General features: G+C 41.8%; 2 protein-coding genes across 2 annotated transcripts in view; both read right to left on the bottom strand.

Moving 5' to 3' along the window:
• Positions 1 to 3,246, bottom strand: part of LOC120928288 (granzyme A-like) — a 50,635-nt gene extending 47,389 nt beyond the window's left edge. The window contains exon 1 of the mRNA XM_040339385.1: positions 2,975 to 3,246. Within this exon, the coding sequence (XP_040195319.1) occupies positions 2,975 to 3,029 (55 nt within the window). The 5' untranslated portion in view covers positions 3,030 to 3,246. The remainder of the gene's footprint in view (positions 1 to 2,974) is intronic.
• An 11,278-nt stretch (positions 3,247 to 14,524) lies between these two features.
• The window catches only part of LOC120928282 (granzyme A-like), a 45,502-nt gene continuing 44,543 nt past the window's right edge, over positions 14,525 to 15,483 (bottom strand). The window contains exon 5 of the mRNA XM_040339382.1: positions 14,525 to 15,027. Coding sequence (XP_040195316.1) covers positions 14,854 to 15,027 — 174 coding nt within the window. The 3' untranslated portion in view covers positions 14,525 to 14,853. The remainder of the gene's footprint in view (positions 15,028 to 15,483) is intronic.

Raw genomic sequence — 15,483 nt, 5'->3', positions numbered from 1 at the left:
TAAAATCTGAAATAATCATACCGCCAGGGAGGTTAACATCCAATAGCTAAAAAAAAAAATCCTATTGGTTCACTAGATTCTGTACCAAGTGCTAGACATGTGCGGTTCGTTTAGTTCCGAATTAAAACTCGGAATTTTTTTTATTTTTCGGAAATTCGGATGTATCCGAATTTTCCGAATTAAAATAGTTAGAATAGTTTTAGAACAATTAGAATAGTATTCAAATTCGAAAACTTTTCAAAATGTAATAGTTTTCCAATTTTCAAAGAGAATAAAATAGAATAGAATAGATATAAAGGAATAGAATAGAATATATATATATATATATATATATATATATATATATATATATATATATATATATATATATATATATATATATATATATATATATATTTTCTATTCTATTCCTTTATTTCAGCAATGCTACTCTTAAACTCAGGGGCGTACCTAAAGCATTTGGCACCCGGGTGGATTCCATATCTGGCGCCCCCCAACAAAATCGCAAAGTGCAAAGCTTATTGCTCAAAAGGGAGTCTTTTTGGTGACAGTGTCACACATTGCGATTTGCCACCAATGCAGCATGATTTATCATGCGAAAACCGATGCAAAATCAGTGGTAAAAAGTGCCACATTCTATTAACTGAAATTTGGTACATAGAGAGAAATCATGGATTTTATATGCACCAATATATGAAAAAAAACACATAAAATAAGCTAAACATTTTTTTTTATTATAACACATTTACAAAATATCTTAAAAGCATATAAAAAGTGAATACCGACTTATACAAACAATAATCAACACAACCAACTCTAACCGCTGGGCTCCAGGAGGGATCAATTATTCATTGCGCTGTGTCCAAAGAAAAGCCAGCACCAGGGGCAGTTGTATTTTTGAACACTGGCCATCATAAATTTCTTGTATTCAGTGAGCGCGACCTCTTATAATCATATCCGCCCCTTGCTGTATTGAGTGAGCGCAGGCAGCGTTGTTCTATCGAGATGGGTCACCCATCTGGTAGAGCGAGCAGCGTGGATAAGCATCGGGAGCGAGCGGCATGTTAACTGTGCAACTACAGCTGATGGATCAGATATCCATTCTCTGAGATTTCCGTGATCTCCAATTGCGTATGCGCATTCCAGGCCGGGCACTGATAGGGGACCCATATTGATCACCGGCACTGATCATGTGTATGAGGCATTACTGTGTTCCACTCAACAAAGCTCATTTGCAGAATTGTTGATTGGAGGACTGCTCACGGGGCATGTCAGACCACCGGAGATCCAGACCACAGTAGACTGTGTGGAAGTAGCAGTTTAAATCTCCAGTGTGTGGCTGGCAAATGACAATCCAATATGATGCTAAAGCAATAACACATTTAAAAAACCCTGACATATTCTTTACATTTAAGCCAGACTGGCTGCATCCTATTATTAAAATATAAAGTTTCAATTGGGCTTTAACAACATAAAACAGCACAAAGGCCAATAATATTCAGTAAAACTACCACAAAATTTCAAAAAGTTTTTGCATAATAGATTTAAAAAAGCTGGAGTTAATGTATGCATGAATGGAACATTTTCTTGTACAGGCGGTCCCCGAGTTACAAACACCCGGCTTACAAACAGAGGGAGGTACCAGAAAGTGGAAGGGAAGGGAAATTCACTCCTGTAAAGCCCCGTACACAAGATCGGAATTTCTGATGGAAAAAGTCAGTTGGACTTTTTCCATCGTAAATTCCGAACATGTGTATGCCCCATCGGAAATTCCGATGAATTCCATTGGAGTTTACATAGAGAACATGTTCTATTTTACTCCGATGGAATTCCGTCGGAATCCCGATGTGAATTTGGTCGGACAAAGCTCCAATCGTGTGTATGGGGCATTAGAGTTATCATGGGGAAAAAACGAGTCTCCACTGAAGCTTTGTCCCCAATCCTTTTTTCGCCAACAACCCCAAATTTTCAAAATCCAATTGTCATTGGGACAGAAAGTGAGGGCAAATCTTCTAAACAGGGGCACAGAAAGCAAAACAAATGTTACAGGGGTGTTAACTCTTCCCTATGCTATCAGAAAAACTTAAAAATATTTTTTTGGGCTGAAGCTACACTTAAAAAAATGTACCTGTTCCAACTTACATACAAATTAAACTTTTTTTTGTAAGCCGGGGACTACCTCACATTTTTTTCTATATTCATCAGAATCATCTCATATAAGGTTATTTACACGTTGACACATAGTAAATAACATACAATAAGCCTGGTTAGGACAAGTAAAATGAAGGGAATGGTTGTGTGCATACAGACTCCAATGATGAAAATATGGCCTTGGTGTTACACTTATTAAATAAAATAAAACATATTTAAAGCTGAGGTTCACCCAAATAACATTTTTATCAGAGCAACTTCTTTAGACTTGTAACATGCAGGCGCCATATAGAGCCGACTAGCAGCTCTGCATGTTCGGCTTCTTTCGGAAACGCTGTGACGCAATACGGGGGGCGGGGCCTTAACCGCTGGGGAACTTCTCCTGAAAGATGTCAATCCCAGATGACATGCCTCCTCAGAATAGAAACACCTACTCCCGCGGGGAGAAGTACCCAGAAGCCAGATTGGAAATATACATTATACGGTATGTACAGCCTAAAAAAAAAAAAATTGCGGACTGTACATGTTACAAGTCTAAAGAAGTTGCTCTGATAAAAATGTTATTTGGGTGAACCTCCGCTTTAAGTGCACTTATCTATATCTTGGCTTTCTTTTGATATTTCCATTTTCGTCATTTCATATATGCAGCACACACAACTACTTACAAACCAGTTTGTTGCTCATATCTCTATTGCATATGATTTTGATACAACTATAATGTCTGAAGTATAATTATATGCATAAATATGATCACTCAATCTCTTGCTCTGTATATTTGAAAACTCTTAATAAAAATAATCTGATTAAAAAAAAATGTACTTACTGCCATGAATGAACAAGATAAAAGTAAAAGCAGACAGTGACTGGAAAAGTTTCATGATAACTAGATCGATGCTTTCCTGACGTGGTTAGTGCACACAGAAGTTAGTGGCCAAGACTTTCAAGTCTCTTATAACTCTGCCAACCACAAAGGAACATGATACATTTGCAATGATTGGTCATTCACAAAAATGGCATCGCTAAGCAATATGTTCAGCTGAATTTAAAAGAGAGAGATAAAAATGTTTCCTTTGTTCAGTACTATATAGGCTTTTGTCAAGGTCTAGGACCCAGGTTTAGATAAAGCGGCAAACATGCTTTTCTTTACAGCAACAGGGATGGGGATGATGGGGAGTCTGGGGACTACAAAGATGATTGGCAAGACTCTGTAATTCAGCCAACAAAGCTGTCACCCCTCTCTGTCACCTCCAAGCTGTTAACCACTTCAGCCCCGGAAGATTTGGCTGCTCAATGACCAGGCCATTTTTTGCGATACGTCACTGCGTCGCTTTAACTAACCATTTGCGCAGTCGTGCGACGCTGTACCCAAACAACATTAACATCCTTTTCTCCCCACAAATAGATATTTCTTTTGGTGGTATTTGATCATCTCTACGGTTTTTATTGGTTTCCGCTATAATAAAAAAAAAGCGTAATTTTGAAAAAAAAATAATATTTTGTGCTTTTTGCCATCATAAATATCCCCAATTTATTTTTTAAAAAAGGCGTATTTTTTCCTCAGTTTAGGCCGATACGCATTCTTCTACATATTTTTGGTAAAAAATGAAAAATCGCAATACGTGTATATTGATTGGTTTGTGCAAACGTTATAGCTTTTACAAAATAGGGGATAGATTTATGGCATTTTTTATTTTTATAATTTTTTTTTACTAGTAATAGTGGCAATCTGCAATTTTTATTGGAACTGCGATATTGTGACGGACACAATGGGCACTTTTGGCACATTTTTAGGACCATTGATAATTATACAGCGATTAGTGCACTGATTACTGTATAAATGTCACTAGCAGGGAAGGGGTTATCACTAGGGGGCGATCAAGGGGTTAACTGTGTTCCCTCCTGTGTTCTAACTGTAGGGGGGATTGGACTAACTAGGGGAAGAGAGAGATCGGTGTTCATACATTGTATGAACAGACAATCAGTCTCCTCTCCCCTGAAAGAACCGGGTTCTGTGTATTTATACACACACAGATCCTGGTTCTCACTCTGTCACGAGCGATCGCGGGTGCCCTGCGGTCATTGCGCCCCCGCGGGGGAACTCACATCGGCTTCGGCAGCAAGCAGTGGGTGTGCGCACGTGCCTCCGTGTGTCCCTAGTGGCCAAAAGGCGAAGTGACATAAGGTAACGTCGCATCACCCAGCCGTGCCATTCTGCTGAAGCAAAACTGCGGCGGCTGGCCGGCAAGCAGTTAATATGGATTGCAAAATCCAATACAAGCTTTGCAGGTAAGCAGGTGGCTTTAAGCCTCAAATAGTCCATTCAGATGTAAATGATTACAATAATCACAGAACATGAGTATCTTAAAAGACATTAAGCCTGAACAAAAATGGAGCTTCCGTTACATGTGCCAGGCTTATATGCATTTTTTTTGGCCCTGATTATATTTAAAATGTGTATATATAACATTTTAAATCTTTTTTTGTCTAGTTTGTTAAAAGATTTTTTATTTTTTTTAGTTGCCAGCTGAATATTTCTGGATTTTGACAATTTAAAGGGCCACTACAGGAAATATTTTTTTTAGCTAAATAGCTTCCTTTATCTTACTGCAGTCCTGGTTTCATGTCCTCATTGTTAGTTTTTGCTTTGATGTTGCTGTAATTCCTCTCTGTTCTGGACACTTCCAGGTTGTCTGTTTCCTGATAACCACAGTACTGGAAGATTTCTCACTGTGGTCACTAATCAAGGAGGTGTGATTACTGTGGGGCAGATCCACAAAGATCTGCCCCGGCGCATCGTATCTGAGATACGCTACACCGCCGTACTTTACCTGGCTTTGGTTCGAATAAAGATTTTGCGCCGTAAGTTACGGTGGCGTAGTGTATTTCAAGCAGCGTAACGGTGCGGAATTCAAGTTGGGCGGGTAGGGGGCGTGTTTCATTTAAATGAAGCGCGTCCCTGCGCCGAACGAACTGCGCATGCGCCGTCCCTAAATTTCCCGCCGTGCATTGCGAGAAATGACGTCGCAAGGACGCCATTGGTTTTGACCTGGACGTAAATTACGTCCATCCCGATTCACGAACGACTTACGCAAAAAAAAAAAATATTTATTATACGCGGGAACGACGGCCATACTTAACATTGAGTACGCCACGAAATAGCAGCTTTAACTATACACCGAAAAAAGCCGACTAGAGACAACGTAAAGGAATGCGCCGGCCGCTCGTACGTTCGTGGATCGTCGGAAATAGCTAATTTGCATACTCGACACGGAAAACGAAGGGAACGCCACCCAGCGCACGCCGAAGTATTGCATCTTAGATCCGAAGGCGTACGAAGACGTACGCCTGTCGGATCTAACCCAGATGCCGTCGTATCTTGTTTTGAGGATTCAAAACAACGATACGATGCGGGAAATTTGAAAGTACGCCGGCGTATCAGTAGATACGCCGGCGTACTCTCTCTGTGGATCTGCCCCACGGTGTCTAAAACTTCTCAGCACCAATCCAGTTTCGTTTTACAATCCATCACTGCCCTCTATTGGCTCTCTGGCTCTGTACATCAGAGAACCAGGAAACAACAGCAAAAACTAAACTAAACTGCAGGCACATTATATGATTGGTTTTTATCTATTTTTAATAATTTTTAAAAGGAATCATTTAACTGTTATGTCTCTATACCCTGTAAACAGTCATTTCAGCTAAAAAAATGTTTTCCTTTAGTGACCCTTTAACTCCAAAGCTGATAAAATGAAGCTGAGCAACTTTAGATTCAGAATCAGAATGCTTTAATAATTCCAAAGGGAATTATTGCGATACAGCTACATTAAAAAAACACAAGAACACAAAAATGAACAGACCAAAGCATAATGACACAATAAAGTTACAAATAGCAACAATTGATACAAATTAAACAAATTAAAACTATACTCTAATAAAACATCCATACTATTAAAATACAACATATTCCAAAAATAACGCAGATTGAAAACAGAAATCAAACTATCAAATGCAAATAATACACCACTTTCTCTAACATTTCTCCAAATAATAATTAACGTAATACCAACATACTATAAAAACGACATAAAATCCTGATTAAATTTAAAACTTAAAGTTACCTATAGATTTTTGATGATCATTGCCTGTTCCTGCTGATTTTAGCAGGAGCAGCTGACAATCAAAAGGTTTCAGGATTCGCTGGGTGAACCCCAATTTTGGTCTGGTCCTTACACACATGAGACCTACCTCAGGTTTTCCTTATGAGTACTGTATATTGAATATTGTATGGTGATTTGTATTGCTTTTATTTGCATTTGTGATGTTTATCATTTATATTTATTATGATACAAAGTTTGCATTTATGTAAAAAAAAATCTTGTATACAGGGTGACAGGGAAATGGCCGTGGTGTGGGCAATTCCGCCAGCAACCGTCATGATCGCGCCAGTCATGTTCCCATGCGCATGCAGATGCACATCGGTCACTATACAGCAACCTGTGAGTACTTCAGTGCACGCACGCGGTGACAATTGTAGGCGCATTCCCCCGGTCTATATAAACCTGCCACTGCCCTTTTAAATTTGCTGGATTATCATCAGCTTGCTGTGTCTCCTATGTCTCCTGTATCCTGTGTGTCCTGAATCTTTGGCTTACGTCTTGACCTGTGATCCTGTTTATCTCCTTTTATCTGACCCTAGCTTGGCTGACTACTCCATTATCTTCTACCCTCTGTGTATGACCCGGGTTGTTCCTGTATCCTCTCTGGACTGATTCCCGTGTATGACCCTTGGCCTGGTTACGAACTCTGTTCTTGATTAACCTGCAGTCCACTCACCGGAATCCTTCCTTGCACTCATCCAGCGCACCCAGCTACCTTCTGCTAGCATCTACCCAGTCAGCAGCAGTACCAGCAATCCATACACCTTTGGGCACTGCACTCCCTATCTCATCTCCAGGGGTACGGTGCACTCAGCCGCAAGGGACACCATCTCAGCAATCCAGCCTCACATCAGAGACTAGACACACTAAACCTTTAGGCCTCATGCACACTGGACATTTTTACCGCTGCTTCTAGGGGCGTCTGGCGTTTTTCTTCCCTGCCTCTTAATGCCCCTCCATGTTGGCCTACGTATGTGTCCATGCACATAGAATAAGCACATATTAGATTAAGGAAGGCTTCTAACAAAAACTGGTGACAGGGGCATGTCCAAAGGGTAGTGATAAATAATGTATACTCAGACTGTTCTGGAGTGGTAGGTGGGGTGCCCCAGGGTTCTGTCTTGGGACCAATTCTATTCATTTTATTCATAAATTATATAGAGGACAGGATAAATAGCTAAATCTCAGTTTTTGCGGGCAATACAAAATTAAGCAGCGCAATTTCTTCACATCAGGATATAGACATTTTACAGAAAGACCTGAACAAAATAATGATGTGAGCACAGAAAAGACATTTGTGGTTATTTCATTATAAATGTTATGTTATATTTGTCTGACCTACACGTGCCCCTTTGATTTAATTGTAAGCAGGATGACAATGTCAATGTCAAACTGGGCAAAACAATAAATTTCAGTCGGGGTTGAATAATTTTGAATACAACTGTACATGGCAAATGAGGTTTAATGTGGAAAAATTTAAAGTTATGCACTTGGGGGAAAAAAACATAAATGCAAACTACTCACTAGGGGGGAGAACCTCTGGGATAATCAAGGATGGAGAAAGATCTGGTGGTCCTAGTAGATGACAGACTGAGCAATGGCATGCAATGTGAAGCTGCAGCTACCCAAGCCGGCAGAATATTATCATGCATAAGAAAAAGGATATACTCCAAAGATAGAACGGTAATCCTACCACTTTATGAAACACTTTATAAAACTTTATAAAACTCTGGTTAGTCCACATCTGGAGTATTCTGCTCAGTTCTGCTCACCAGTCCTCACAAGGGATGTTTTGGAACTGGAGAGAGTCCAAAGAAGGGCAACAAAACTAATAAGGGGACTGGAGGACCTCAAATACGACGAACAATTGCAAACACTAAATCTATTCTCCCTGGAGAAACAACGCTTGAGAGGAGATATGATAGCGATTTACAAATAATAAATCCCAGCATAGGAAAAAAACAATTTAGTCTCAAGGAATATAAGAGTACATGGGGACACACAATGAGATTGGAGAAATGGTTTAACCTTAAACTGCGCAGGGGTGTTTTCACTGTCAGGGTAATAAGGATGTGGAACTCTCTTCCACAATTGGTGGTGGTTGCGGTGGTGGTTGCGGGAAATATGGATATTTTCAAGAGACTCTTGGATGTGTCATATTTTGCACCTTTTCTAAGTAAAGCTTTCAAACTTTGCCTTTTGCCTGGTCTGAAGTTTTTAAAGGAGTGTAATGCAAGTAACCAGCGCATACAGTCTCCACATGAATGAGAAACAGTTCTTTTGCCTACATTCCTAATGCCTAACTCAAGCTGTGTGCTGCCCCGGCATACCTGTAAAGTGGGGTTGCCACCTGTCCAGGATTCACCCGGACAGTTCAAGTTTGGAATCATGCGACCTGGACACATTTTTCTGACTGAACTATGGCTTCCCAGCAGGGTTTCTGGCTGCAGTTGTCTAAGCTGAGAGTGTCTGTTACTCTTTCACAATGCCTAAAGCCAGCACAAACTGACACCCCCCCCCCCCCCAAACACACACACAGATGGGAGAGGACAGATGGCTAGATCTGTACCTCTCCCCCCCCCCCATCCCTACTCCTCTATGTCTGCCCACACTCCAAATTTTCAGCCCCAACTTTCCTTTTCTAAAGGCATAGCGTCTGGGATTGAAGTCCAGTAGCCTGAGATAGATCTGGATGAGAGGTGCTGACTGCCAAGGGGTGAGTGAGCTCACCATCCATCGCTGTCTGTGACTTAAGTCTCCCTGCTTTTATCTCCTGTCTCTGTGTGAGTACACTAATGTAAATCAGGGTTCTTAGAGCACCCCTTACATCAGAGTTCCCCTTTACACCAGAGGCCGCAGTGTTCCCCCCTTACATCAGAGTCCTCTCTGTACTTCAGATTTCTCAGTGTTCCCCCTTCAATCAGGGTTCCCAGAGCATCCCTTATGTTGGAGGTCCAAGAGTTCAGCCTTACATCAGAGTCTGCAGAGTCCCCCCTTACATTGAAAGGGAACTCTGTGAATTCAGATGTAAAAGGGGAACTCTTTTTATTAACTTCATATGATTAGAAATGTTATTTAATAGCAAAATATATGTATAGTTTATATACTATAAAAAAAATAGCTGTGTGCTGCTAAAGTGTTCGGGTTTGACTTGAAGAAAAGGTGGCAACCCTACTGTAAAGGTAAAATCCATGCTGGTGTCTTTGAGAGGACTACAAGTCCCAGCATTGCCCCTACAGGTGGAAGGCTCCAGGACAGAGGCTTGTAGCAGGTTTGCTGAAATCAAGACAGAAGCACTTTCCCACGCCTCACTGACTGTCCGTGTCTTTCCTTCCCTTGTAGCAGTCTGTGTGTTGTGGGACTACAGGTCTCAGCAGCCTCTTGCATGTTGGCAGGTTCCTCTCTACAGGTGATTTCCAGTGATGACAGAAGGAAGAGAAGGTGGCTGATGGTGTGCTGGGAGATCAGGTTACATAGTAGCTGTCAGCCTGTCCGAGCTCTCAGCCATAGGACAAGGAGGGAGGGGCGGACCCACGGGGCACATCGCAGCTACCAAAATGCCAGAGAGACTGCAGCACCACCATACAGTGATGGCTAACACCCTAAGGAATACTGGACCTTGCGGAAAATGTGTAATTGATTATGATACATCAGAAAGTTTCTAAAAATACTGATATGAGTAAATCAAAAAATGTATTTAATGAAAGGAACAACCTAACCTATGTATGAAACAACAATATTGCAGGAATTGTATATCATACAAGAGAAAAATTCTGACACGGTTATATGTGCCAGAATGGGCTGTCTATGAATGCATGCCTCCATCCCTCAATATAAATAAAGAGAGGGGGGCTGTGGGACTTTAAATGAGGTCTAGGACATGTAGGTCAAAACTGTGGGCTAGATTTAGAAAGGAGTTACGTCGGCGTATCTCCAGATACGCCGTCGTAACTCTGAATGAGGGCCGTCGCATCTCGGTGCCTGATTCATAGAATCAGATACGCCTCAATGTTGCCTAGATATGAGCGTATCTCCCACACCGTCGTATCTTAGGGTGCATATTTACGCTGGCCGCTAGGGGCGCTTCCGTAGATTTCCGCGTAGAATATGCAAATGAGATAGATAGGCCGATTCAGAAACGTACGTCCGCCCGGCGCATTGATTTACGTCGTTTACGTTAGGCTTTTTCTGGCATAAAGTTACCCCTGCTATATGAGGCATAGCCAATGTTAAGTATGGACGTCGGGCCAGCGCCGAATTTTGCGTCGTTTACGTAGTTTGCGTAAGTCGGACGCGAATAGGGCTGTGCGTAAGTTACGTTCACGTCTACAGCAATGACTATTTGCAGCGTAATTTGTAGCATGCGCACTGGGATACTTTCACGGACGGCGCATGCGCCGTTCGTTAGTAACGTCAATTACGTGGGGTCACGATTTATTAGCATACAACACGCCCCCTATCAGCCTATTTTGAATTAGGCGGCCTTACGCCAGCCCATATACGATACGCCGCCGTAACTTCGGGCGCAAGTTCTTTCGGAATACGGGACTTGCCTCTCAAAGTTACGGCGGCGTAGAGTATATGAGATACACTACGCTCGCCTAAAGATAGGCATTTGTTTCTGAATCCGGGCCTGTGTGTTTATTGTGTGTGAGAGGAGGTTTGTGCCATTATCACACACCACCATTTCTGACTCCTGCTGGCATGGCGTGAACCACCTCTTGGCCTGTCCGTGCAGAGCGGCAAGAATCTCTGCTCCAATGTGCTTCCTGTCCTCTAGACACAACAGCTGAAGCACTGCATGGTGCCTGTTAGCCTGACTCATTGAATAGCCCTTTGAACACTTAGGGGTACTTGAGGTTCATAGGACAGTTCTGTAGAGGAGGGCATGGAGAAGGAGGAGAAGGTAGAGTGGACGAATTTCATGGCATCATCACCAGCTGTATGGAGACGTGGGGGCACAACAAGCTGCAGCACTGAGCCCTGTCCTGCATCCTTCCGAGTTGCAAGCAGAGTTACCCAGTGTGCTGTGAACAAAATATATTGTCCCTGCCCATGCTTACTGGACTACGTGTCACCAGTAACGTGGACTTTGCGCCTGACTGCCTTGCCCAACGATGCCACAACATTGCCATCCACATGATGGTAGAGAGATGGAATGGCCTTACTTGAAAAGAAATAGAAACTGGGAACCTGCCATTGCAGTACAGCACATTCTGCAAATTCATGGAAGGGGCAGAATCCACCAAGCAGAAAGTCAGAAGTTGTAGAGAGCTTTGACAAGCTTCTATTTAGACACTGGGCATGTGGGTTGCAGGGACTGTATTTTTCCCCCCGCTACAGTAGATGGGGAAGAGAAATTTGCTGACTATAGTCTACAGCTGGTGGTGTGCTGCTGGAAGATGTGCTGCAAGGACCTGGGACACCCTGTGCTATACCATCATCCCTGTCAGTGGAAGCCGCTGATAGGTCATGAGGTATAGCAGGGACAGACTGAGGTGAGTAAGGAGAAGGGACAGATTTGGGACAGATTTGTGCCCCTTTTATGTGGCTTTTAGGTGCTCTTGCCAAGGGGCTGAGTGGTGCGAGTTTAAATGCCTTGTCAAGCTTGTGGTACACAAATTGTTGGTGTTTTTGCCACGTTTGATGCACTTGAGACAACGTTTTCAAATAGCAACAGTGCGATCTGCTGCATATGTACTAAAAAAAGACCAGTCTACCACCTCCTCTGCATGCTGTGGCTGGATAGCATGGGCAACATCGCTAAATGGAGGAAATTATGCCCTGCCTGAGGACTGACCACGGCCACCTTTACCTGTGCAAAGAAGAAAGGGGTGGGACTTTATATGAGGCATGCATTCAAGGAGATAGCACAATTAAAATGAAATATGGTAATAGCCTAATATATTGCAACTATGAGCATTACATGAAGGCATTGCATAAAAACAATTGTCAGTCAGTAATTTATTGTTATATAAAATACAACAATAAGAATAATAACAAATTCATACTATAAACATTATAAAGGACCAAATTCATAAAAGCGTGTCTCCAAAGTAAATAGCTATATCCCTAGTTAGTTGGTGCAATCCAATTGGTATATATGGTAGTTGATGATAATAGTATAAAATATATACACGTGACATCTATTGGCTCAACGCGTTTCGTGGTGACTGTCACTCTTCAGGAGCAGGTATAAAAGGTGTCTATAAATTTATAACAACATAATTAATTTGTAGAAAAATAGATTGGTAGGTCTTTCTGAAAGGAGAGGAGGGGGAAAGAACCCAGAATTACTTACAGAGATGCCAATGCAACTAGGCACAGGCGTGAAGGACTGGAACCGACCAGAGAGAATTTTGCCTGTAGACACATATGCTGCTGGCCCCATTACAGTGCCATGGGAACGTCTGGCTCTCCGTTCTGTCCTCCCAGACATTATGGGGGGGGGGGGAGTGTGGGTGGTTATTAAAAAATGTAATAAAGATGTGTAAATGTGTAAGTGTATACACTTTAATCAATGGAAAGTGGTGTTCAATGCACTTTAATTTGAGTATTCACAACACAGACACACTCAGCAGATACACTACAATATTGCAGTAATGCACAGAACTATATGGAGTTAAACTTGCAGTAACTCAATAAATATATGGCGTTAAACTTGCAGTAATGCAATGAAATATATGGCGTTAAACCTACAGTAACACAATGAAATATATGGAGTTAAACTTGCAGTAACGCACATAACTATATGGCGTTAAACTTGCAATAATGTAATGAAATATATGGTGTTAAATTTGCAGTAACGCACAGAACTATATGGCATTAAACTTGCAGTTATGCAATGAAATATATGGCGTTAAACTATCCCTACAACACTAATGTAAGGATGAATGGTCGCACTACACTCACTGAACTATCCCTACATTGACACTAATGTAAGGATGAATGGTTGCACTGTTCTGGATTCAGACAAATGTCTGTGCTGAGAATCTGCACCTGGCCTATTTGGAAGTGTGAATATATGTACATATAGAAGAAGAAAACACAGTGACACTTTGTTTGGCTAAATGAATCTTCTTGTTTATTGCTTGGACATATAGCCCTTCTTATAGTAAAGCATGAGTCATTGTTTGCATAAGCATCACAGTTGTAGCTTGTGTTGTCATTCATGGATTAGTGATCTCTTATCTACAATCTTCTGGTCAGATCTATCCAGTGTTTTGGAAGTCTCAGCAAACCTTGTTTTCCTTGATGGGGGGGGGGGGGGGGGGGTGTCTAGTCAGCATTTTGAGCAAAGGGGATTTTAACATGTATATGGTACATAATGGAAATAGCCATTTGATTTGAGTATTAAACAATCCATAACAGCACTCACTGAACTATGCCTAGATGCACACTATGAGCCATGATTGGATACCGTCATCATGACGGCATCCAATCATGGCTCTGACAGTGCTCTGTGCCCTGATTGCATGAAGCTTTTATTGCTTCAGGCAATCAGGGCTTTCAATGCCCTGTGCAGTGACGCAGTGCATTGTGGCCATTCGGCGGGCCGAACAAACGGTCAAACAGCCTTTTAATTTGGTTGTTCGGAGAACTTCTGAACAGCCAATGTTTGGGCCGAACTCATGCTCGGTCCGAACCGTTCGCCATCCCTAGTTATAACCAGAGGCATGCCCTTAAAGCGGAGGTTCACCCAAATAAAAATTTTCTCAGAACAACTTCTTTAGACTTCTAACATGTACAGTCCACAATTTTTTTTTTTTTTTACGCTGTACATACCTTATAATCTATCTTTTCATTCCGGGTACTTCTCCCCATGGGAGTAGGCGTTTCCAAGCTGAGGAGGCATGTCATCTGGGAGGCCGGCCAGATGATTGACGTCTTTTCAGCAAAAGCTCCCCCCGGCGGATAAGGCCCCGCCCCCCGTATTGCGTAGGCACGTCCGAGTGACGGCGTTTCCGAAAGAAGCCGAACATGCAGATCTGCTAGTCGGCTCTATACGGTGTCGGCTCTATACGCCTGCGCAATATGGGGGGTGGGGCCTTATCCGCCGGGGGGAGCTTTTGCTGAAAAGACGTCAATCATCTGGGCAGCCTCCCAGATGTCATGCCTCCTCAGCTTGGAAACGCCTACTCCCGCAGGGAGAAGTACCTGGAAGCCGGAATGAAAAGATAGATTATAAGGTATGTACAGCGTAAAAAAAAAAAAAAGTTGTTCTGAGAAAAATGTTATTTGGGTGAACCTCCACTTTAATGAATCTGTGTTGGGAAGCAGGTACATCTTTGGGTTTAATTCCACTTTACAGCACAGGGAAAAAAAAGGTAAGTTTTATTATTTGCATAGTTGCTTGGTGTAAATATATCAAAAGAACAAATGTATTTTAAAAGTGTATTATCACTTGATATAATGGGGTTATACATGGGTTAACTTTCAAACATTAGAAATTCTTATTACTGCCCACAAATATTTTTCCACAAATTGCAATCTGAATTAAGCACAAGCATGGAGATTACATTATTGTAAAGACTGTGTGCAGGACCTAGATAAACATACACTCTATTTTACATGGTATTTCTGCCTTAATCCAATCGATATGTTTTTTTGTCAGACGAGTGTAGACACTGGCATTACCAGGAATCCCACAGTGTTCATCTCCAAAAGATAGAACTCCGGTGAAATCTCCATTGCAAATCAATGGTCCTCCAGAATCACCCTACGAAAAAAAAGGAAAAAAAAACAGTTGTTTATATGTGTAACACCCTCCTAGTGTAGGATGCTAGGCGAGTTAAGTTTTTGCCTTCTTCTGTTGTCAGGGGAGCAATGTTTGTCCTGGTCTATTTAAAGGATAAGTTCACCTTTAAAAAAATAAATAAAAAAAATTTACAATATTTTGCAGGTAATTTATGTGCATTTATTTTTACTTGGGACCTGTAAAGCATTGCACCCGCAATCAGCAGATACAGGAGGCAGATGCACAGGAGGAGGTGGCTGTAGGACTTCACCATAAGGGCAGTTGTCCTGGGGACTTATGAGTAATGACAGTTATTAGTTACTGAGTTATTGAAGTCGGTGTGTATGGACTGGCTTTGTGGTGGTGGGTTGCCTCTGTACTATTAGGAAAGAACTAGCGATTACTGCGGGCCCCTACAGGGGTAGCACTACATATGTA

Source organism: Rana temporaria, chromosome 1, assembly GCF_905171775.1.
Source record: "Rana temporaria chromosome 1, aRanTem1.1, whole genome shotgun sequence".
Taxonomy (NCBI): domain Eukaryota; kingdom Metazoa; phylum Chordata; class Amphibia; order Anura; family Ranidae; genus Rana; species Rana temporaria.
This window is presented reverse-complemented; position numbering and strand designations above follow the sequence as displayed.